Source organism: Diabrotica undecimpunctata, chromosome 6, assembly GCF_040954645.1.
Source record: "Diabrotica undecimpunctata isolate CICGRU chromosome 6, icDiaUnde3, whole genome shotgun sequence".
Classification (NCBI taxonomy): Eukaryota; Metazoa; Arthropoda; class Insecta; order Coleoptera; family Chrysomelidae; genus Diabrotica; species Diabrotica undecimpunctata.
This window is the reverse complement of record NC_092808.1, coordinates 143,425,926-143,449,055: the sequence shown is the minus strand read 5'-3', so window position 1 is coordinate 143,449,055 and position 23,130 is coordinate 143,425,926. Positions and strand designations below refer to the sequence as shown.

Below are 23,130 nucleotides of genomic sequence, written 5' to 3'. Positions count from 1 at the left end.
AGGTACCTAAACATTTCTAATTTGATGCTCAGATTTGTAAATCATTTTTGTTTTGATATTCAAAGCGTAAACACTCGTTGTGCGTAACAAAAAGGAAGATTGTGATTTTGTAATGCCTAAAACAACCAGTGCTTCAACTTGGATTAAACCTTATAAAGAGCTGTCTATGGATATGGGAAAAATCTACTGTTCAGTCTGTGGCAAAATTGTAAGTACCTATCTAATATTTTCTATTAAATATCTAATATTTCATACATACAGGGTGTTTCCAAATGACACTTACAACGTTTGACTGTAGATACTTCTCGAAAAATTGAACAAAACGATATAGTTAATGAGGGGTCAAACTTATTTACTTTTCGAGATACAGGGTGTTAAAATTAAAAAAAATTAAATTCTTTTAGTTAATAACAACAATAACTTTAAAACCAATAAACGTATTTACTTGAAATTTAGTACTCGTAGGTTGTTTTTAAATGAAAAATAGCTTCCTTTAGTGCGAAAAAATTGTCCATGGTACAATACAATGGTGTGTATTTAGAAAAATGTTTCACCTTTACTTTTTTTTATGAAGTCAGCTATTCTAAAACACAATTATTTTTATTGTAATTGAATTAACAAAAAAAAAAAATTTTTGTTGAATTTTAAAATAAGTTATATGATGTACTAATGGTTAGTAACAAAAACTAATTTGTGGATTAATACTGCATTTAAAACACTTAGCGAGTGTTTTTTTTTCCAAACCAGTTATTTGATTCACCAAAAACACCTTGTATATTTTTATATTTTAAAGGTTGGGTTAAAATAAAGGTTTTTATTTTTATTTATAGATAGCATGTGAGAAGAAATTTCAGATAGACCAACATGTGAGAACTGCTTCACACATTGCAAAAAAAGGAAAAATAGGAGGAAAACATCAAACTTCAATGGCTAAATGTTTCCAATCTACTTCAAAAAAATTAGATGAGCAAGAAACTTTTAATGAAGACTTGTGTCGCGCATTAGTGTCTGCAAACATACCGCTTTCAAAATTAGCAAATGTAAATTTTAGTTCATTTCTAAAAAAATATTGCAAACTTAATGTTCCAAGTGATCGGTCTCTAAGAAGAAATAATGTGAACGGGCTATACTCGTCGGTGTTAATTAATATTAAGGAAGAAATTGCAGATAATTATTTTTACATATCTGTAGACGAAACCACTGATTCCTCAGGAAAGTATATTGCTCATTTATTGATTGGTGTTCTTAAAGAAGATACCTTACCAAAATCTCATCTTATTTCATGCCAGCAACTTGAGAAAACAAATGCTTTAACAATTTCGCGTTTTATACAAGAAACATTAGCAACTTTTTTTTTCCGACAACTATTCCTTCTAACAAATTACTGCTTATTTTATCGGATGCTGCTCCTTATATGGTGAAAGCAGGACAAAATTTAAAAATATTTTTCCCAGATTTAATACATGTTACTTGTGTAGCGCATGGATTAAACAGAGTTGCAGAGGAAATACGAAAAAAGTTTCCTCTTGTAAATACCATGATATCCAGTGTCAAAAAAGTATTTCTTAAATCTCCTATAAGAATTCAACTTTATAAAGAAATGCTACCTAACATTCCTCTTCCACCACAACCTATTTTAACGCGATGGGGAACATGGTTAGAAGCAGCTAATTTTTATGCAGATCATATTGTTAAAATAAAGAACATAATTGATACGTTAACAGATAAAAGTTCCCAATCTCTTTTGGATTCTAAACAAACTTTTCAGAGTAACTTGCTTCAACAAGAACTTTCATTTATAAAATCAAATTTTAGTTTTGTTCAAAAAACAATTACTCAGTTAGAATCACCAAAACTGTCATTGTTCGAAAGTACAGCATTAATAAAAGAATTTGCGTCATGTTGTCGGAACGTTAGAGGTAATATTGGAAAAGATATTTTAAAAAAATTTGAAGCTACTATGGAAAAAAATAAAGGTTACCATATTCTTTCTGAAGTAGTCAGTGTTCTAGCTGGAAATATTTCGGAAACAATTAATTTAGAACCAAATGTTTTGGTTAGTTTGAAAAATGCTCCCGTTACATCAGTTGATGTTGAACGAAGTTTTTCCATATATAAATATATGTACTCAGACAGAAGCCACAAGTTTTTGTTAGAAAATTTTGAACACCACTTGGTCATTTATTGTTACCATAATTCTAAATAAGTTTATTCATACTTAAAAATGATGTAGTTACTTAAAATAAATGTAAATCTTAATGAATAGTAGGAAATATTTAGTTATGTACACTTTTTTTTTAAATAAAATTGTTACTATTTTACGATTTTTTTATTTATTTGTATGCATATTTTGTAAAATATTGGCATATTTTCGGGTAAACACGTGCATATTTATGCGCATATTTTCTACATTTTTATTTGCATATTTGCCGAAGTCTAATAATAATGAATGAAATAAAAAAAGCAATACATAAAGGTCATGGTTACAGAATGGGGAACAAAGAAATCCAAATAATATGTTATGCAGACGACACCGCAGCCCTATTTGGTAGAAGTTTTCTAGTAGTCTAAGCTTTTAAACAAACTCATTTTCGGTTCTCCTTTTCCTTCGCAATTTTCCAACCAAAATTTTCATAACAATGAGGTCCGACAATTGACATTGACATACAACACTTCAATAATACCATCTTAAATAACTTATGGTTCCTTACCCTACATTCCAGTTCCGACACCTAAGCTAATGAACATTTTCAAAAATGTTAATGGCTTAAAAATTGCAACTAAGAATGTGAAAACGGTATCGAAGTTATACAAAAAGACAAAAGATCCTTTAACAATACAGGTGTCATCGAATGTTGTTTATTCTATACCGTGTGCCAATTGCAACAACGTTTACATCGGAGAATCATCTCATAATTTCCACAGTAGGTTGATCTCACATCGCAGTGACATAAAAACCAACAAAATAAATGTATGTGCACTCGCAGAATATGCAATAACCCGGAAACATGAGTTCAATTTCGAGGATTCCTGTATTTTGGCAAAAGAAAAAAACCATACAAAACGTGTTTTCTTGGAAATGTGTTTCATAAAATCCAGTACATTATGCATTAATAAAAAGTCTGACATAGATAAATTGAGCAACATTTATTGTTATTTACTGGAAAAACATCAAAAATAAAATAAATATTAACTTGTAAATATTCCTGTATGCATAACTGGTTGCATACCATTAAGACAGGTTAATAATTAAAAAATCAAAACTACCCAAATATGGGCCTCTTGCTTCTTGAAAAAAAAAATAAATACAATATTAAGAACAACTAATTACACTTTAATCACATTGTTTTTTCTTTCTGTTTTCTATATATCAGAGTTAAAACATACTATCAAATATGTGTATGAAATAAACTAAGTTTTACTATCCTGACCAAAATTTTTAGAATGTATTGTCCATTATTATATTTTATATTTGTGTTTTTCATGTTGAGTGTCAAAGTTTATTTTAAATAATCTCAACGACCAGTAAGTTGCACTGACGAATTGTGATATTTTATAAATATTTACACATTTTTTAATATACAGGGTGGTCCTTAAGTAATTGTACAAAAAGAAACAGTAGATTATACACTTTAAAATATTACGATTTAAGCCAAATTGCTTTAATAAAATGTTGATATTAAGAAAGATACAGGGTGTTAAAGTGCAAAATTAAAATTTTATTTTTCACTATAACTTTCATGTTTGTAAACATTTATGTATAAAAATTTACAACTGTGTACTATTAATTATGAGAAATTACAATTTGCTGCATACTTTGATGCAACTGATAGAGGGCGCCACTTATGCCACATATGCGGGATAAATTTGCACTTAACTTTTTTGTTCTTTGTGTTACCTGTATTTGGGATAAAATATATTAAAGATATATTATTTTAACAAAAAAAAGGTATACTTGTTAATAACTTTAAAACTCAACAGTTTTCGAGATAATCGAATTTTAAAAATCAGCTGCATAATTCTGATCTAAAGCAATTACTCCAGACAACGAAGAAAAAATAGACAAAAACATTAATACTTCTGAATTTTGGTATAAAATACCTTTAACTAAAGTTAATAGTTAACGAAATATTAAATAAAATAAATATATCAGCAGGATACTTAATAATAGGATTTGCCAAAATAACAAAATAATAGGATTTTACATCAAACATTTTACGTTTTAGGTTAAATTAAAGTCATAGTCAAAACATTTTGTTTACAAACAAAATTAAGAAATAGTTAAACTAAATAATATATCTTTTTGTCAAAGTAAGTGTTCGATATGTCCACCATTTTCTTTAATTCATTTGTCAATATATTCCATAAAAAATCGTCTCATATTAAATAGCATCATTGGTTCTAAAGAAACTGCTGCAGTATTTATTTCTTCCCATAGTTGGTTCCGAATGTTTATGGAATTCTTATAGACACGTTGTATTAATGCACTCCATACACCAAAATCAAGCGGATTAAATTCGGGGCTACGTGGTGGCTATAATGTATAATGGATAAATATATTATTTTGGATACATATCCAAATCTTATGGTATATTATGGAACTACATCATATTTGCTACAAAAGTTAAATAATGTATTAAACTGTGATGTATCTCGTTCATTGGTTACTTATATACACACGGAATAACCCATCGATGACATTATATGATTACGTTATATCTTACGAGTAACTATAATTACATCTCGAACAAATGGACTATTATGATTTACTAACGAACTAATATGCTGAACTGAAATGCCTGTGTGTTTACTATATTTATAACAATATCGGTTATTAGGACAACGATGATGTTTTTGTAAAAATGCTGAGTCTTTCAGGTTAGGTTTGTAGCAAAAGTATTATGAAACAGGACACATATGTGTTATTCAATACCTGTGCTCTAGTTTCTATTTGTCCTAAAAAAATTGGTAAACAATTTACGTAATGAACAATAAGTATTCTTTTCGGATTTTTTATGAAATAAATACTTATATCAATATCTCACCACATTGCCAAGGAATATGACTAGCACGACCAATCCAACGTTCAGAAAAGTTGTATTTAAGTATGTTCTAACTGCCTTCTCTCTAGAATGTGGTGGTGTACCATCTTGAATAAACCACATATTTTGGGATTTTAGCATTTTACAGCAGAAAAAAAGTAATACAACGCCATTATAGAAACTTAAGAAGTGATAGCAAAGGGAAATTGTAAACATGATGACGACCAACGTCTGAATACGGACACGGCACCTAAAGAAGAAGATGAAATATCTTTTCTCCAATAAGACATTAAGTACCCATAACAAAGCATTTTTTGATGTTACATTATCATCTTTGAGTTGTTTTAATAAGAATAAACTATGAATTATGCTTATCTACAGGTATTCAGTGCCATACCGCACAAATATCAAACTAAGAATTATTGTGCAGCTGACTTATAAAATGCATTTATCTCAAAAATTGTTGAATTTTCTGATTACTAACAATTATACCTTTTCTTTGTAAAAATAATGTATCTTTAATATTTTTTAACACAAATAAAGCTAACTTAAAGAGCAAAAAAGTAAAGCGCAAATTTATGCCACAGATGTGGCATATGTGGCGTCCTCTATTAGTTACATTAAAGTAAGTATAAAATTATAATTTATCCTACTTAAAAGTATCCAACTGTAAATTTTTGTCCAAAAATATTTACAAACGTAAAAGTTATAGCGAAAAATAAAATTTTAAATTTCCACTTTAACACCCTGTATCTTTCTTAATATCAACATTTTATTAAAGCAAGTTGGCTTAAATCGTAATATTTTAAAGTGCAGAATCTACGGTTTCTGTTTGTACAATTACTTAAGGACCACCCTGTATATTACAGTATCTTGAAAAAGGAATAAAACCATTCCGAAAGCTCGACAAAAAGTCAAAAGAGTGTTTCTCTCTAACATCTCGGCCACCCTTCTGACTGCAGCCTTAATAAACTGGTGGTTTTGTTTATATCGACAGTCACTAATATCCTGTATTTCTTATATAATACACTCATGGACAAAAATATCGAATATTTTGAAATTTTCCAATTTTTTTTTTGTAGTCACTATTATTTCAAAATAATTTTAGACTACTGATAACACTAATCTAGTAGGCTGATGTTCTCAACTGGTTTGAAATATTTTGACGTTTATTCAGTGGTTAGTGTCATTCGTACATTTGATCATAAAAACCTTCTTCACGTAAATGAAAAATCCTTGTAATTCGGTTATTTTTAGTTTGATTTATTAAGTTTAATTAAATATTGTTTTGATTTAAATAAGTTTAAAACAAGTATGCCACCAATCTGACACTGCGATGAAGCCGAAGTAGCACATATTGTAATTTTTTTACGAGAACGGATATGCACAAAAAGGTATCGCACGACGTCTCAGCAGAACTGAATTTATAGTTTCTAATACTTTCAAAAGGTAACGCGAAACAGGAAATTTTGTACGAAGGCCTGGTCAAGAACGCCCAAGGCGCACAACCGCAATTGATGACCGTTTTTTGGTTCATAATTCTACACGAAATCGTTCATTGACATCGATGCACCTCAGAAATGAGCTATTAAATGTTAGACAAGTTAATGTGAGCTCACAAACAGTTAGACGAAGATCAAAAGAAGCAAACTTAAAGCCCAGACGCCCCGCCAAAGTTCCCCGTCTTCTCCAAAATCATAAAGCTTGTCGTTTGGAATTTGCAGAACACATATTTAGTGGAATATCGACAACTGGAAAAACTTTTTTTTTACTGATGAGACCAGAATTCTATTATGGAAGCCAGATGGTCATAAAACGTCTACAGAAGAGTTGGAGAACGATTCGCCAGCTGAAGTGTCGCCCAGACCGTTAGTTTTGGAGTTGATGGCATAATTCTTTGGGAAGGTGTGAATTGAGAGGTACGTACCGCACTTGTGGAAGTGCTTGGACGGATAACTGGTGATTCTTACGATTAAAACATCCTGTTTCCTGTTAAAAGATCATGTCTTGTCATATGTTGGTTACATTGGATATGAAAGATTTACGTTAATGCACGTTAATGCTCGATCACATGCCGCTGCCATAGTGAGTAATTATCTTGACGAGGTCCAAATTCGAAGATTGGATTGGCCACCGTTTAGCCCAGATTTAAATCCAATAGAGCACATGTGTGATTACCTAAGACGCAGCATACGACAAAGAAATCCCGTTCCAAATACGATAGAGCAGCTTCGGCTTGCTGCACAGGATGAATGGAATGCAATTTCCCAGGGATATGTCCACAATTTACTTGCAAGCATGCTGAGAAAGATGTAAGCAGTAATAAGAGCTAGATGGGGAAATACTCGTTACTTATCATGCATTTCTTTCAGTTAAAACGACTTGTTTAAGCAATTTAAATTATCATTTAAGTTTAGAGTAAAATAGCTTTATTTACCCAATATTAAACATTTATTTTTTTCGCAATTTTCATGTCTTCTTTTTACATACCAGTTAAATTTATATTTACCTGTAGGTAGAGTTTTAAAGTTCCTATAGTCACCATACTTCCAAGAGGTATCTCTGACAATCATTATCGTCATAGTATAATTTGAGAAAGGTAGAATATCAGAGCTTATTACATTGAAGATAAAATTATTCGGATTATACAGAATACTAAAATTTGTAGGTGCTTCGGTTTTACACCAATCGCTAAAGCACGTTAACTCGAATCTTATAACGAGTGGTCCGAACAATGATGAGCAGTTTAAATCATTAATTGTAACCGTTGCTCCATGAATTAGTGGATTGAGCTGTTTAATCGACAACGTTTCTTCTTCGGTGATATCTAAAATGCAAAATATTGTTTACTATATGAAGTGAAGTTATAAAACATGTTGATATTTAAAGTCAAAAGTCAATTTTTTGTGCCTCTAACTGTTTCTGTTCAAAAATTTATTCTGTAGCTACTTTATTTATGTATCGTGTGTTGCACATGATATTAATTGAGTTTCTGAATATATTGGCGATCAACTTCCAATGGTAAATGAATAATTAAATATTGTTAAAATATTATTAATGCACCAAGGGCATTAAGTAGATGTTTATTCCTGAGGGCAACTATCTTACAAACACAAGGACCACTGACGCTCGAGGGTATACACATCTATCTTACAAACTTTTTTATCATACTAGTTCATTGTCGTATTCACAATCTAAAAAATATTTTTAAAAAATTTAGTAAATGTATCATAGTAGAGTAGATAATACCGTTGTTAGATGGTAGTGATGTCACAAATAAATAAACATCTGCTGCTATCAAACTTAAAAAGTGAAAATGCAAGAGAGTTTTGAAATTCTTGATGAAATCGCAAAAAAAAAAGAAAAGGCAACACAAAACTTGAAAGAAGAAATCCAGACGCATACGATGGAGAATACGACAAATTACTTATCTGGGTGGTAGAAAGCTATGCAGAACATAAATGTGTAATTACCATAATTTAAACGAATATTAAGATAGGAAAGTTATAGAAATATGCAAAAGACCCATGCATGGGTTGAAAGAAATGACCAGAGGCAGAGATCTTTGGAGACGGACAATACACAAATTCGTGCATGAAGCACCGAATGAGATATTTTTAATGAACAAAAAGAAGCTTAAAAATTAGGTCGGTAAGCCGTCAACGTGCCACAAATATATTCTTCACTTACTATAAGTCTGGCTATAAAAAACGTATTTTAGTGTGGAGACCAAGGCAAGAAGCAATGCGGAGCAGAGGACGCCCACCAACTAGATGGACTGACGACCTGAAGCGTGTTGGCAATAACTTGATGCAAGCCGCACAAGAGAGAGAGACAGATGGAAAAAGCTGAGGGAGACCTATGTCCAGCATGGGACGTATAAAGGTTGATGATGGTGATGATATAGTGCATACCCCTGCTATCTAGCGGACTTTATCGGAAAGACACTCTATACTGTACTGTGTGTGTGTGTGTGTGTGTGTGGTACTGGATAGTGTTCGGTACTGGGCACGTCTCCCCTATGATAAAAACTTAGCCAAAGTTAAAGTACATAAAATATGTTCAAAACAAAAAAATTAAGTAAACAGCATACTATCACCAATATTAGAGGAAAGTAGCCTAATTTCGGATAGTGTCTTAATTTCGGATAGCGGTGTATCTAAAAAAGTTTCTTTATTTGCGAACAGAAACCTATACGTATGTCACGCTGAATACCACAGAGAACATTATCTTAAATTGTTTAGGTAGTAGAGCTGCTCCCCGTTAGATGGCAGTGCCGAAACCACCAAACGTTATTGTGCAGTTTTTTTTCGGTCGTATTTCAAAGCCTATTTTTTCGTGTTTTTATTCCTGTTTGAAGTTTGATCTTTTGGCGGGGGTAAGCTAGAAACCTGTTTTATTTGATTTTGCTACTAATTTAAAGCAGATTTTAATCACATATAAATTAGAGAGCCCTAACCTTAAAAATAAAAAATTCCTAATTTCGGATAGTACAAGTCCCATAATTTCGGATATCCGAAATTAGGAACCTTAAATTGATGATCATGTTAGCATAAAAACTTTTGTTTCTTTTCAGAAGAAAATGCCAAAAACAAGTAAAAAACATAAACAATGGGATCCAGACCGAATGATACGTGCTATCCGTGCCGTCAGGGGAAAGGAAATAGGGGATCTTAAAGCCTCGAAGTTATTTGCTGTTCCGAAATCAACTCTGGAAGATTATGTTAAGCAAGAAAATAAAACTCCGGAGCAGTTGGTTGCTGTTAAAATTGGAAGAAGACCAGTACTTTCTGCAGAAATGGAAGCAGATTTAGTCTCGTATTGCCTAGAAATGGACCGGCGATTTTACGGAATTGGGACCGCTGATATCAAGAGACTTGCATATCAAATAGCTTTACGAAATGGTCTTCGTCATCCATTTGCCCATGCCGAATCTGCCGGTAAAAAATGGTTAAGGGGATTTATGAGGCGAAACGCAGTTTTGTCCCTTAGAAAACCACAAGGAATCTCGAAAGCCCGAATTAAGGGATTTACCCCAGAAAATGTCAGCAGATTCTATGATCTTTTAGAAACGTCAATGTAAAAAGTTAACTTCAACCCCGCAAGAGTTTATAACGTTGATGAAAGCGGCATAACAACGGTTCAGTCCAAGAATACTCGTGTTATAACATTAAAAGGAAAAAAACAGGTTGGATCTGTTACCGCGACTGAAAGAGGCGCATTAGTTACTGTTGTATTTTGTATGAATGCTGCTGGTGGGTTTGTCCTTCCATTATTCGTGTTTCCAAGAAAGAACATGAAAGTGGAATTATTAGATGGATCGCCGCCTGGCTCTATTGCAGCTTGCCATCCATCAGGTTGGATTCAGCAGCACATTTTTTCCCAATGGCTACAGCATTTCGTAGCTCACCTGAAACCATCCCGTGAAGACCCAGTGCTGCTTATTCTTGATGGTCACTACAGCCACACAAGAAATATAGATGTGATAGAAGCAGGACGTGCAAATTTCGTTACAATTTTGTGTATCCCGCCGCACAGTTCACACAAACTACAACCTCTAGATTTGTCTTTTATGTCACCATTTAAAACATATTATTCGCAACAAATTGAGATGTGGTTAAGGCAAAATCCTGGACGCACCATAAACTCGTATCAAATTTGTAAGCTTATGTGCCCGGCATATTTGAAAAGTGCTACTGCAGAAATTTCCGCGAATGGTTTTCGCAAATCTGGAATATATCCTTTTAATAAAAATAACTTCTCTGATCACGATTTTATAATGGAGAGACAAAGAGAAAGAACACCACCACCCATAAATCAAAATCATGGGGAAGTATTACCAACAAGAGGTCAGTCAAGACCAGAACCACAAAGCATTATCGAAAGAACACCTCCAAAACATAACTTAACAAATAAATCATCCAATGGAAATGCAACTGAAACTACGGCAACTATGATAAGAGCTGAGGATATTAGTCCACTGCCTTCTTGCAGTTATACCTCACAAACAAACAAACAAACAAGAAAGAAAAAAGTCTTTGAAAGAAAAGAAACCAAAAATAAGCAACGAATTAAATCAAGTCAACAGAAAAAAAACTCCACGCCAAAAAAAGCAAAAGAAAAAAATTGAATCGAGTAGTAGTGACACTTCACATCCTGGTGATGACCTTATTTTGGATGATGATTCTGATATGGATGTAGACGATGAAGATGGAGACACAGAATGTATGTTTTGTGACAGTTTATATTCCGAAGATACACACGGTGAGAAGTGGATAAGGTGTATAAAGTGCTTCAAGTGGTGTCATGAGATGTGCGCCAATGCTGATAAGAAGAAAACCTATATTTGCGACTTTTGTCAAGATGTGTAACTATTCTTATGATGAACAAAATGGTGTCTTAATTTCGGATAGGGTATCCGAAATTAGGAGCCCTAAAATTTTTGACATACAAAAGCACTAATTTTATTGAACAATATTTTTTGTAAAAAAGATTTTCAATAAATTGTCTATGATAATAAAATTAGTTTCTATATTACTCTGCAAGTACTCTTGAGTAGATAAAAGTTTAAAATGTGTTATTAGGTGAAAAATATGACACTAATTGTAAATGGTATCCGAAATTAGGCTACTTTCCCTTATACAAAATATATTCTAGAAAGTACTCGACGAATGGAAGAATCACTATAAAAGGCAGAAAAAGCAGTGATCAGTTCAAAAATGACTATCGATATTGAACGGCTGAGACGGATAAGTTGGGTAGCGAGTGGATACTTCTCTGCGAACCCACCAGGGGATAGATCTACTTCAGGAATAGCATACCTGCCCACGCAAGCTCATGGATTTTCTCAGCCTCCCATCCCCAGGGAAACCATGTCCAAACCCAAAGCATTCCCACGTCCACCCCCCTTTCCTTCCTCCACTTCCAAACCAACACGCCAACACGCACTAGCCAAACGTGGTGTTTTAATGGCTTAAAAGCCCGAAAGTGATTTTCCATGAAAGACGAAACTACTGAGGGGCCCTTAGTCTCCGGCATCTCCAACACCCCCAACCATGGTAGCTACCGTATCTACCAAAATGCCCCAGCTAGCGTAAGACTATCTGAGTAAGAAACAAATAAATTCTGTATAAAGCGAGGAGTTCGGAAACCAGACACCGTCTCTAAAAAACTATTCACTACTTCACGACGCTTTAGAACATACTTGTGAGAAGGCACATCTGAACGAGCATGATATCAACATAAATGGAGAGAAGCTCAGTCATTCAAGATTTGCAGATGACATCGTCCTTATAGCCGATCGTATGGATGATGCAATAATAATGTTTGAAAAATTATAACACGCTTCCTTGGAAATCGGACTAAAGATTAATATGAACAAGACGCAAATAATGAATAATCTGGTGCTAAATCGAAATATTGCTGTTGATGAAAGGGATATTTTGCAGACTACATCGTATAAGTACTTAGGACATGAAATTCGATTGAGCAGAGATAACCAGACATGTGAACTCCCACGTCGCATAGGATTAGCCTGGTCAGCGTTTGGTAAATTAAACTATGTATTTAAATCGGATCTGCCCATATGCCTCAAAAGAAAAATCTTTGATAAATGTGTGTTACCTGTACTCGTTTATGAAGCAAATACATTAACACTTACAAAAAAGGTAGTAAATAAGATTAGCGTGACTCAGAGAGCTATGGAACGCCAGATGTCTGGTGTATTTCTGATAGACCGAATCCCAAAAGAAGAAATACGTCGTAGAACAATAACAACAGACGCTATCGAAAAAATTGCGTCCTTAAAATGGAATTGGGCAGGACACGTCGCCAGATTATTAGACAACCGATGGATAAAACGTATTTTAGAGTAGAGACTTCGAACAGATAAACCCCGAAAACAAAATAATGATCGTAGACGGGGCAAATAATAATCTACTACATATATGCCAAGTGGCGGATATCGAAGTAGTATACATATTTGTATAATTGCGTTTCATGATAACCAACATGATGGCAGCTGCTTAGAAATGAATTTTAGACTAACAGTGGTCCAGCTAAATTAAATTCTAGACTAATAGGAGCAGCTTTTCTTGCCATTGAATTTAGGGTGTTGAATGTAATGAGTTGAATAGAGAAATATTCATGATAAAAATATGAAAAAAATACATACTACTTAAAGGCATAGTTTCTATATTTCTTAAAAAATCCACCCCTAGAAATTCATCATTTATGGCTTGAATATGTACTTCGTATCTGGTGTACGGTTTTAACAACTTTAAACTTATTGACGTGTCTGGTGTTTTAACATTAGAAAACTCACGATTGTCATCTTGTATACACGCCAGATTTCTTAATACCTAAAATTATAGTAAACCATCATTATTATGGCAAAAATTCTTTGACATGAAATACAAAATCAGTAGAAACTATTGAGCTAAAGATATAAATACAAACAAAAATGGTCAAGGTAATATTGTCATATTATTAGATATTTTGCATAGATAATCAAATTTTATTACTCAGAGGGACATCTTATACACCCAATATTATTTTATTAACCGCCCTGACTGCGGATAAATTTCCGCGGCCAGGTAAATGAAAATTACTGTTCTCGGAATAAAGCGCATTGATAATAAAAATACTCGACTCCCATTTTGGAGCCATTATCAAGAGTAATACGGTTCCCTTTGATTTCGGATTCTCAATCTGCCTAGTCTCCTCACTCGTGACGTATCGTGTTCTGTAGAAATACAATACCCCGGTGAAGTGTCATCGAATGCCTTAGTCTGTGGACTAGTACGCATTTCGATGCGCATCGCCCCGCCTCGAATTTTCCCATTGGCTCTTGACCTGGAAATCCCTATTTATCGCTCGAACAGCGCATATAAATATTGGCGATTTTCAGGTCAGCCAGGTCAGTCCTTCACGGGCTCTCCGAGAGCTTAGTGCTCTCGGGCCTTTGCTTCCTGCATTTATTTTCCATACTCTGTGGCTGAGAATTGTTTCAACTTAACTTGGTGTTTTATTTCGACGAAGAAATTGTCATGTAAGAAATATCTTGCCTTTTTCAAGGCAAGACACCGAAATATTTACAAGTCCATAACCTGAAAATGGACTTAAGTAGAGGAGCTCCCGACTTTTACTCCGAAGCCCTCTACAGAGCACCCGGGGATATCAGAAGGTGGTTAGACCCTTAATTGTTCCCCCGTGGTGACGGAAGCTGCTTTTATACAGTTTTCTCGGGAATGGTATGCGCTGACGTGGTCTGAGTGTGGGTTGGGGTGGGGAGTCTCAGAAGCAGCGGTCGCCATGTTGCCGGCAATCGTTTAGCGTCATCGCGCGTGTTTAGGCTCTTAGGCCCTTTTTCAATTTCGATCGCTTCACGAATGATTCTCGATTTTAAGGAGCCGATGGGAGCGATGGTTTTTGCTTTTTAGAAATGTTGCCTATCTGAATATGATGTTGGGCTAGGGCTGAAGTAGATGGAGGCTGATGAAGAATGTTCGTAAATCCGGTTATGGATTCGTCGATTTGTCTGTCCTATGTACGAACGTGGGCAACTGGAACAAGGTATCTTGTAGACACCATGGTCTTCATTGGGGATTTGATCTTTTACGGATCTGACGAGGTTGGACAACTTGGAGTAAGTAGTGAAGATGGTTTTGATGTTTAGAGGGATAAGAGTTCTACTGATCTTATCAGTGACACCTTCAATAAAAGTTAGAAAGAGTTTAGGTTGATTCGGCGGCAAGGTTTCTTCTTTGGATGGACTGGAGTGTGCCTTATTGAAATAATTTTCGAAGTATTAAAAATATTTTTCGAGATATTACAAAATAAGGGCAAATCTTGGCAAGAAGCAACACAATTGGCGAAAAACGGAAATGAATATAAAAAATTCATCAAAAGTTAGAACCAGCTCCCTCGACACCTAACGGTAAAAGAGGAACGATTATGTATGTACGCTTTGGTTACATCTCCTTTTTTTTATGCCATATTATCATAGTGCTAATCCATCTTGTAAGTGCTTAAATACGCCCGATTAATTTTTTTACATATGTGGCAATTTTACTGTTTCCAAATAAAAGAACAAACATCAGGTCAGCTTCAGGTAATAGATTGGTCAGGCAAGCCTATTTTGCCCATTTTAAGATGAAAATTGGTGATCAAGAAAATTTTGTGTCTCTAATAAAGTGTGTACCTAAGCAGTGTGTTGATAGTTTGCGGATGTGGACTAAGGGAATAAGTGATAAACTTCCATTTGTTATGAGCGTCCCGAAATCATTCAAATGATTGTTCATTTTGTACAGTGAGAAAGTCACAACAAACAAAACAAATTGCCCAGTGCCCTATTCAGTCGAAACCTGAGTGCCAATTTTCAATAAATTACCTTCTTTATAAGGTAAAAATGACGGCAACAAGCAAAAGATGATTTCGTTCGTAAGGAATTTGATCATCAAGAGTTAAATGATTTGGTACGAGATTTAGGACTATTAAAAACGCTTTAGATGTGTTGCGTGAGAAAGAACCTAAGGTATGCTATTTTCGATCAAAAGAAAGTGCGTTTCTACAATGCTTTTAAGGTGATAGTGGATTTGTGTGTTACCATATTGCAAACACACGTACGCAAATTGATACAAATACTGTACATCAACCACTTGTTGACAGAAAGAACATTATATTTTCATCTCTATATATACAATTGACTATCATGAAATAATTCTTTAAAACTTTGCCTATTGAATGAGACTTTAGTATCTCATTTCTGCTTTTCTAGCCTGTCTTTTTGATGGTCCACCGATTCGGCAGCTTCTTAAAGACGAGTATTTCACCGTAACAATTTTTAAAATTTAAAATACCTGGCGTTGCTTTACAACTCGTCAGGTGAATAATGCGTTGTTGTCACTTATCAATTCCTTAAATCAATGTTATTTGTTAACTAATTAAGTAATTGATAAAATCGATTAGAAAATAACAATTACAATGGCTACTTTATTTGAGTTTGTTTTTGGGATCATATTAATTTTCATTCTACAATGAACTGTAGTGGATTTAAATATTATTTTAGACTTTTAGACTATATATATATATATATATATATATATATATATATATATATATATATATATATATATATATATAGATAGATAGATAGATATATATATGTATATATTACCTCTTTACCTGTAATACTTACTTTATGTCTGATTAGATAGCCAGATATTTTACCATTTTCTTCATACGGTTTTTCCCATGATAAGGAAATTGTTGTGGATGTAGAGCTGTATTCAAATCTTGTAATTTCCGATGGTTCTAAAAATTTTTGAATTAAACATGACCAAAGATCTTAATAGTTTCTTACATTTTAAAAGTGCTAAAATATTACATTAATAAAATAAAAAGTGGGATCAACCGGAATTTGACACCCATTAATACCTGTGATTCCCAAAGTCTGCTCTGCTGCTGCCTGGGCGCTGGAAGGACGTAATGAGGTACATAATACACAGTTCCGGTATAAGGACTTTTTTAATGTCAATTTTTTATAGTCATTTTGAACAATTACTTTAGTTTTGATAATAGTTATTTTTCTGCAAATGTTTGCTATTTTTTTTAATTTTTCCTCAGTATCTATGTTATTGATGAACTAAGACCCATTACGTACGGGGTTTTTAAGATTGCCTAAGTGTCTCCTTAAAAAAAGCCAAACCCACAACACTGCAATGAGTTCCGTCTGATAAGCCTTATGAGTCATGCAGTAAAAGTCCTACTAAAAATCGTACATAATCGTATCTATAGAAAGTGCGAAACAATCATCGGAGATGATCAGTTTGGATTCAGAGCCGGCATGGGAACGAGAGAAGCCCTGTTCAGTTTACTAGTTCTCGCCCAAAAATGCTACGACCAACAGAAAGATATATTTATATGCTTTATAGACTTCGAAAAAGCATTTGATAGAGTAAGACACGACCTACTATTAGAACGTTTGCAAGAAGTCGGTTTAGATGGAAAAGACATCAATATCTTAAAAAACTTGTACTGGAACCAAAACGCCAGAGTTAGGATCGAAGGTTCCACATCCGCAGAAGTAGAAATTAGGAGGGGAGTTAGACAAGGATGTGTTCTGTCGCCTCTGCTGTTTAATCTTTACTCCGAGTTTCTATTTAAAGAAGCATTGGAGGATTCCAAGGATGGAGTCAAGGTGAATGGCGTAAATATCAACAGTATCAGATACGCCGATGACACAGTGTTAATTGCGGATTCCGACGTAGGTCTACAACGACTCATCGACAAGACCAACTCGACCTGTGAGCAATTTGGTATGAAAATAAACATTAAAAAAACCAAAGTGATGTCAATCCGAAAAAATCAAAACGTACCTCAACCTTGCACAATAAATGGGCACATTTTAGAACAGGTCAATAGATTTAAGTACCTGGGATGTTGGATCGATAGCAGCCTAAATCCTGATCTAGAAATAAGATCGAGAATAGAACAGGCCAGAAAATCTTTCGAAAAAATAAAAAAACTGCTTTGTGATTCTCGAATAAAACTCGAAATTCGACTACGTTTATCAAAATGCTACGTCTGGTCGACTCTTCTATATGCAGTTGAAACGTGGACTCTAAAAACATCAACCGTAAATAAATTGGAGGCCTTTGAAATGTGGATCTACCGGAGAATGCTCAAAATTTCATGGACATCGCATACCTCAAACGAAGAAGTGCTGCATAGAATAGGCAAGGAAAGAGAACTTTTTAACACAGTAAAAGTTAGAAAAACATCATACCTAGGCCACATACTGAGAAATAATAAGTACCAATATGCCCAACTTATAGTGAAAGGAAAAATCGAGGGAAAGAGAGGCCTAGGAAGGAAAAGACTATCGTGGCTCAGAAACATCCGACAATGGACAGGGCTAAATTTTGAACAGCTAATAAGAACAGCTGAAGATAGAGAAGATTTTAAAATTGTAGTAGCCAACCTCCATTAAGGAGAGGGCACTTTAAGAAGAAGAAGCTTTAATAAAATGTTGATAAGAAAGATACAGTGGAAATTTAAAATTTTATTTTTCGCTATAACTTTCATGTTTGTGAACAACTATGTATAAAAATTTACAGCTGGGCACTATTGAATACGAAGAATTACAATTTGATGCATAGTTTGATGTAGCTGATAGAGGGCGCCACATATGCCACATATGTGGCATCAATTTGCACTTAACTTTTTTGCTTCTCAAGTTACCGGTATTTGTAACACAAACACAAAATAATAAAGATATATTATTTTAACAAAAAAAGGTATACCTGTTAATAACTTCAAAATTCAATCGTTTTCGAGATAATCGGATTTTACAAATCAACTGCATAATTCTGATCTAACGCAATTACAAGTACAAGAACAAGTATACCTTTTCTTTGTAAAAGTAATGTGTCTTTTATATTTTTTAACACAAATAGAGCTATCTTAAAGAGCAAAAAAGTTAAGTGCAAATTTATGCCACGTATGTGGCATATGGGGCGCCCTCTATCAGCTTGATCAAAGTATGTCTAAAATTATAATTTCTCCTACTCATAAGAATCCAATTGTGAATTTTTACCCATAAATATTTACAAACGTAAAAGTTTAGCGAAAAATAAAATTTTAAAATTTGCACTTTAGCACCCTGTATCTTTCTTAATATCAACATTTTATTAAAGCAAGTTGATTTAAATCGTAATATTTTAAAGTGCAGAATCTACTGTTTCTTTTTGTACAATTTCTTAAGGACCACCCTGTATATATATATATACATATACATACATATATATATATATATATATATATATATATATATATATATATATATATATATATATATAAGTATTCTATTGCCTTGCAACTTTGGTCTTTATGATTTCATCCGTAGACAAGCGATGTGTGTGATATATAGATATACAAAGTTCGTAGTTCGTATCATATTTAGTTTTCGTACAGCTCTTTTAAGTTAATTCACTCACTGTTTGTAAAGCATTCTGTGTTACGAACAAGAACTGGTTTTTGTATCATTGTCACGCGTATTTTAATTTGTGGATATAAAAGATTTATTAGAATTAAATGCATTTAGAATCTTCTGTATGTATGTTATTTGTTTATTGATTTTACTTGTTTTAAATAGTTTCATACAGCCCTGTGCTTATTATTTCTTTATTATAATATACATACTCAAAGCGAATCAACCAGCAGCGGGTTCTAGACTGAACATAGACATAATCGTCCTTTTCTGAAAAGAGCGTGCAGAAAGCAACAAGAGACGCCTTTTTTGTTTTACTGTGCTGGAATGAAGAGAATAAAGCAGTGGCTTCACTATGTCGTTACTTTTGATGGATTAATGATGTTGTTCTGAAGCTATTTTCTTGTGGCATTTTAAATTAATTACTGTTTAAATGGGAATAAGCCACAATTAAAGGTTAAAATACGTTTATTGACGTTTCAATTTCCACTTCGGAAATCGTTCTCAACCTGAACACAAAAAACTATGAGGACTTGGAACTATACAGAAAAAAAAATAAAGAAGTGAAAAGAAAAGTAGCAAATGAAAAAAATGAAAGATGGGAAAAAACATGCACAGAAATAGAACAGCACATAGGAGGAACGAGAAATTCAGAGTCATGGCGCATCTTAAAGTCGCTCCAAAGAAATAAGACAGAGAAAATCAAGATCGGTCAAATCAAAGAAAACGAATGGCAAGAATACTATAAAAAATTGCTAACCGAAGACCGTCCCGAATTCAAACAATCAGAAATAGACGGAATAAAAATCTACACACATGACGAAATCGAATTAAGCCTAGCTGAGGTAAAAAGAAGAATCAAAACTCTAAAGAACAAAAAAGCAGAAGGTCCCGGTGGAATACCAAATGAATTGATAAAAAACGGATCGGAAAAGTTATTCCGTATGATACATAAAATGTTTGAGAGAGCACTGAATGGAGAAGACTTACCGGCAGAATGGATCCAAGCATATATGACATCAATATACAAGAAAGGAAATAGAAAAAACTGCGAAAACTATCGGGGAATCAGCATTATGTCGTCTATAGGCAGACTGTATGGAAAGACCATAAAGGAAAAATTAGAAATATATATACAAGATAAAATCGGAGAAGACCAGGCAGGTTTCACAGCGGGGAAAGCATGCTTAGATCACATTTACACGGTCGAACAACTAATAGAAAAAAGAATGGCCAAAAATAGATCCGTCCATCTGGCTTTTGTTAATCTTAAGAAGGCATATGATTCAATACCTAGAACCAAGCTATGGGAAGCAATGGAAGACATCGAAGTTCCACGAAGATTAATAAACGCGGTAAAAGCACTCTACAAGAATAACGAAGTAGCTATCAAAACGGGCAATAGAATATGCAGTCCATTTAAGACGACAAAGGGACTACTACAGGGTTGCTCCACATCCCCCACCCTGTTCAAAATATTCCTGGAAAAAACCCTGAAACCATGGAAAAGAAAGAGCGAAGGAATGGGTATACCAGTAAGGAACGAATATCTATATACGCTAAGTTTTGTCGACGACCAAATAGTGATCGCACAAGACGAGGATGACCTCAGTTTTATGATGAGAAAACTGGAGCAGGAATATACAAAGAATGGGATGAAAATAAACCTAAAGAAAACTGAATACCTAACAACGGAGAATACAGAAATAAAACAGCTGGAAATAGACGAAGGTAAACAAATCAAAGGAACAGACAAGTATAAGTATTTAGGTTTCATAATATCAAAAAAAAAACAACGGAGGAAGATATAAAAAATAGACTAGGACAAACAAGAGACTGCATACGAAAATTGAACCCGGTACTATGGGATAAGAACATCAGCATGAAAACAAAGAAAAATATATATAATACCATGACAAGAAGTATCCTCACTTATGGGTGTGAAAATTGGACAATAAATAAGAAAACCAAAAACAAAATAAGAGCAACAGTGATTTAATTCCTTAGGAGATGCTGCAGAGTAACAGGAAGAGATAGAATAAATAACATGAAGATTAAGAGGAGAATGGGAATGAACTCCGACATAATAGACTACATCGAAGAGAAGAGGTTAACCTGGTACGGACATGTCAGAAGAGCAGACCAAAATCGGTGGATAAATAGAATAACAGAGTGGAGCCCGATAGGAAAAAGAAAGAGAGGCAGACCCCGAAGATCTTTCAGAGATGAGGTGGACGAAGCAATGAGTAGAAGAAACCTACAGGAAGGGGACTGGCTAAACAGGAAAAATTGGAGAAAACGGTTGAGTGAAGGAATACAGTGAAAACTGTGGAAATCCTTGTATATATATAAATCGTTCTCAAAATACTGAGAATTTTGAGAACGATTTCGTACAATAAACGTATTTTAACCTTTAATTGTGGCTTATTCCCATTTAAATAGTAATTGGAGTAATGATGATTTAAAATTTTTTGCTGAGTTATGGGTTATATTTGACAGATTTAAGAATACGTAACTAATAAATAATAACAAATAATTTTGGCATATATTTACAAGAATTGATGACTCGATTGCACTTGCACGTAGCTCGGGTTTATGGAAGTTAAATGTTTACATTATGCAAGTAGTTTAATAAATATACTTTATATTTACTTACCTGCTCCTTTAGTCATAAAATCTTTTTTTATAATTTGGTTGTCTTTTAAAATGTATATTACATTAAATGTATGAGAAGTATAAGGGTTTAAGTTTCTGGCACGAACTTTAAAAGTTACATCTTGGTATTTTCCAGAATCCACAGACATTTTATATTTTTGAAGTTGGCAATGATCTGTAGGAAACTGGAAATAAAAATTAAATCTAAATTAAAGGTATGTACAGTTGAATGTTCAGGGAAAAACACAAAATTCTGATAATAAATTCGATATACGTATCATCATCCCATCAACATGTTTAAATTTTATATTTTAGCTGGTTAAACATATCCGTATAATAAAGTGATGTTTACTTAATGTCCTCTGAAATACTATCGACCGTATTTTTCCTGCTAGTACATTTAAAAGAGAATGTATATGGACAAAAATAGAAAAAGCAAGAAGTGGCTTGTTGTAGTGTACTTCTCATGTAGTATAACACAACAAACGATGCACAATGTTTGAGGTATACAAAATGAACGAGGTCGCGTTGCTCAAAGTCAGAAGGAAAATGGGTTTGGTTCTTACAACATTCTGACCACTTAAAAAAAGTTGAACAAAAAGAAAATAAGAAGATGGTAACTACTAGTTACCATCTAAGTAGTAATAATGATTCTTCTTCTTCTTCTTAAGGTGCCATGCATTTCTGCGTAGGCGTCCACCGTACATCGTCTTGTCAGGTAAGATGTTAAATATTCTGGATTAAATAATTCTGTTTTTAGCAGCATTGCGAAGCATTTCATAGCTGTGGATTCCTGTCCATTGTCGAATATTGCGCAGCCATGACATTTTTTTACGTCCGAGACCTCTCCTACCCTCTATTTTCCCTTCGAGTATCAGTTGCTGAAAAGTGTATCGTTCTCCTCGTATAATGTGCCCCAAGTATGCAGTCTTCTTACTTTTTACATAATTAAAAAGTTCCCTATCCTGTAAGCCCGCTCTTCTGAGTACTTCCTCATTTCTGACCCTGTCCGTCCATGATATTCTGAGCATTCGACGCAGGCACCACATTTCGAACACTTCAAGTTTGTTAATGGAACTGGCCTTTAACGTCCATGCTTCCATTCCGTACAGAAGAACAGGCCACACGTAACACTTAAGCATCTTGTATCGGAGGTTGAAGTCCAATTTGCGATCAGTCAGAAACTTACGAAGCCTCAAAAAAGCATTTCTGCTATACTGCCTCAAGTATTTGAATTGCCTGACTTGTTCGATTTCTTCTCCAGAGACATATATCTTTGCGTTGGGGTAATCATTTCTACTTATAATCATTGATTTTGTCTTCTTGATATTTATTTTCAAACCCCGAGCTTCACTTGCAAGAGTTAGATCATTCAAAAGGCATTGAAGATCTTCGATGTTATCTGCCACTATGGCTGTATCATCGGCATACCTGATGTTATTA

The 23,130-nt window shown here is 33.9% G+C and overlaps 1 protein-coding gene across 1 annotated transcript in view; it reads right to left on the bottom strand.

Moving 5' to 3' along the window:
• Positions 1-23,130, bottom strand: part of LOC140444025 (uncharacterized) — a 175,904-nt gene that overhangs the window by 61,521 nt on the left and 91,253 nt on the right. The window contains exons 14-17 of the mRNA XM_072535608.1: positions 21,689-21,872; positions 16,240-16,355; positions 13,216-13,402; positions 7,552-7,869 (exon numbers count right to left, since the gene is read on the bottom strand). Of these exons, the coding sequence (XP_072391709.1) occupies positions 7,552-7,869; positions 13,216-13,402; positions 16,240-16,355; positions 21,689-21,872 (805 nt within the window). The remainder of the gene's footprint in view (positions 1-7,551; positions 7,870-13,215; positions 13,403-16,239; positions 16,356-21,688; positions 21,873-23,130) is intronic.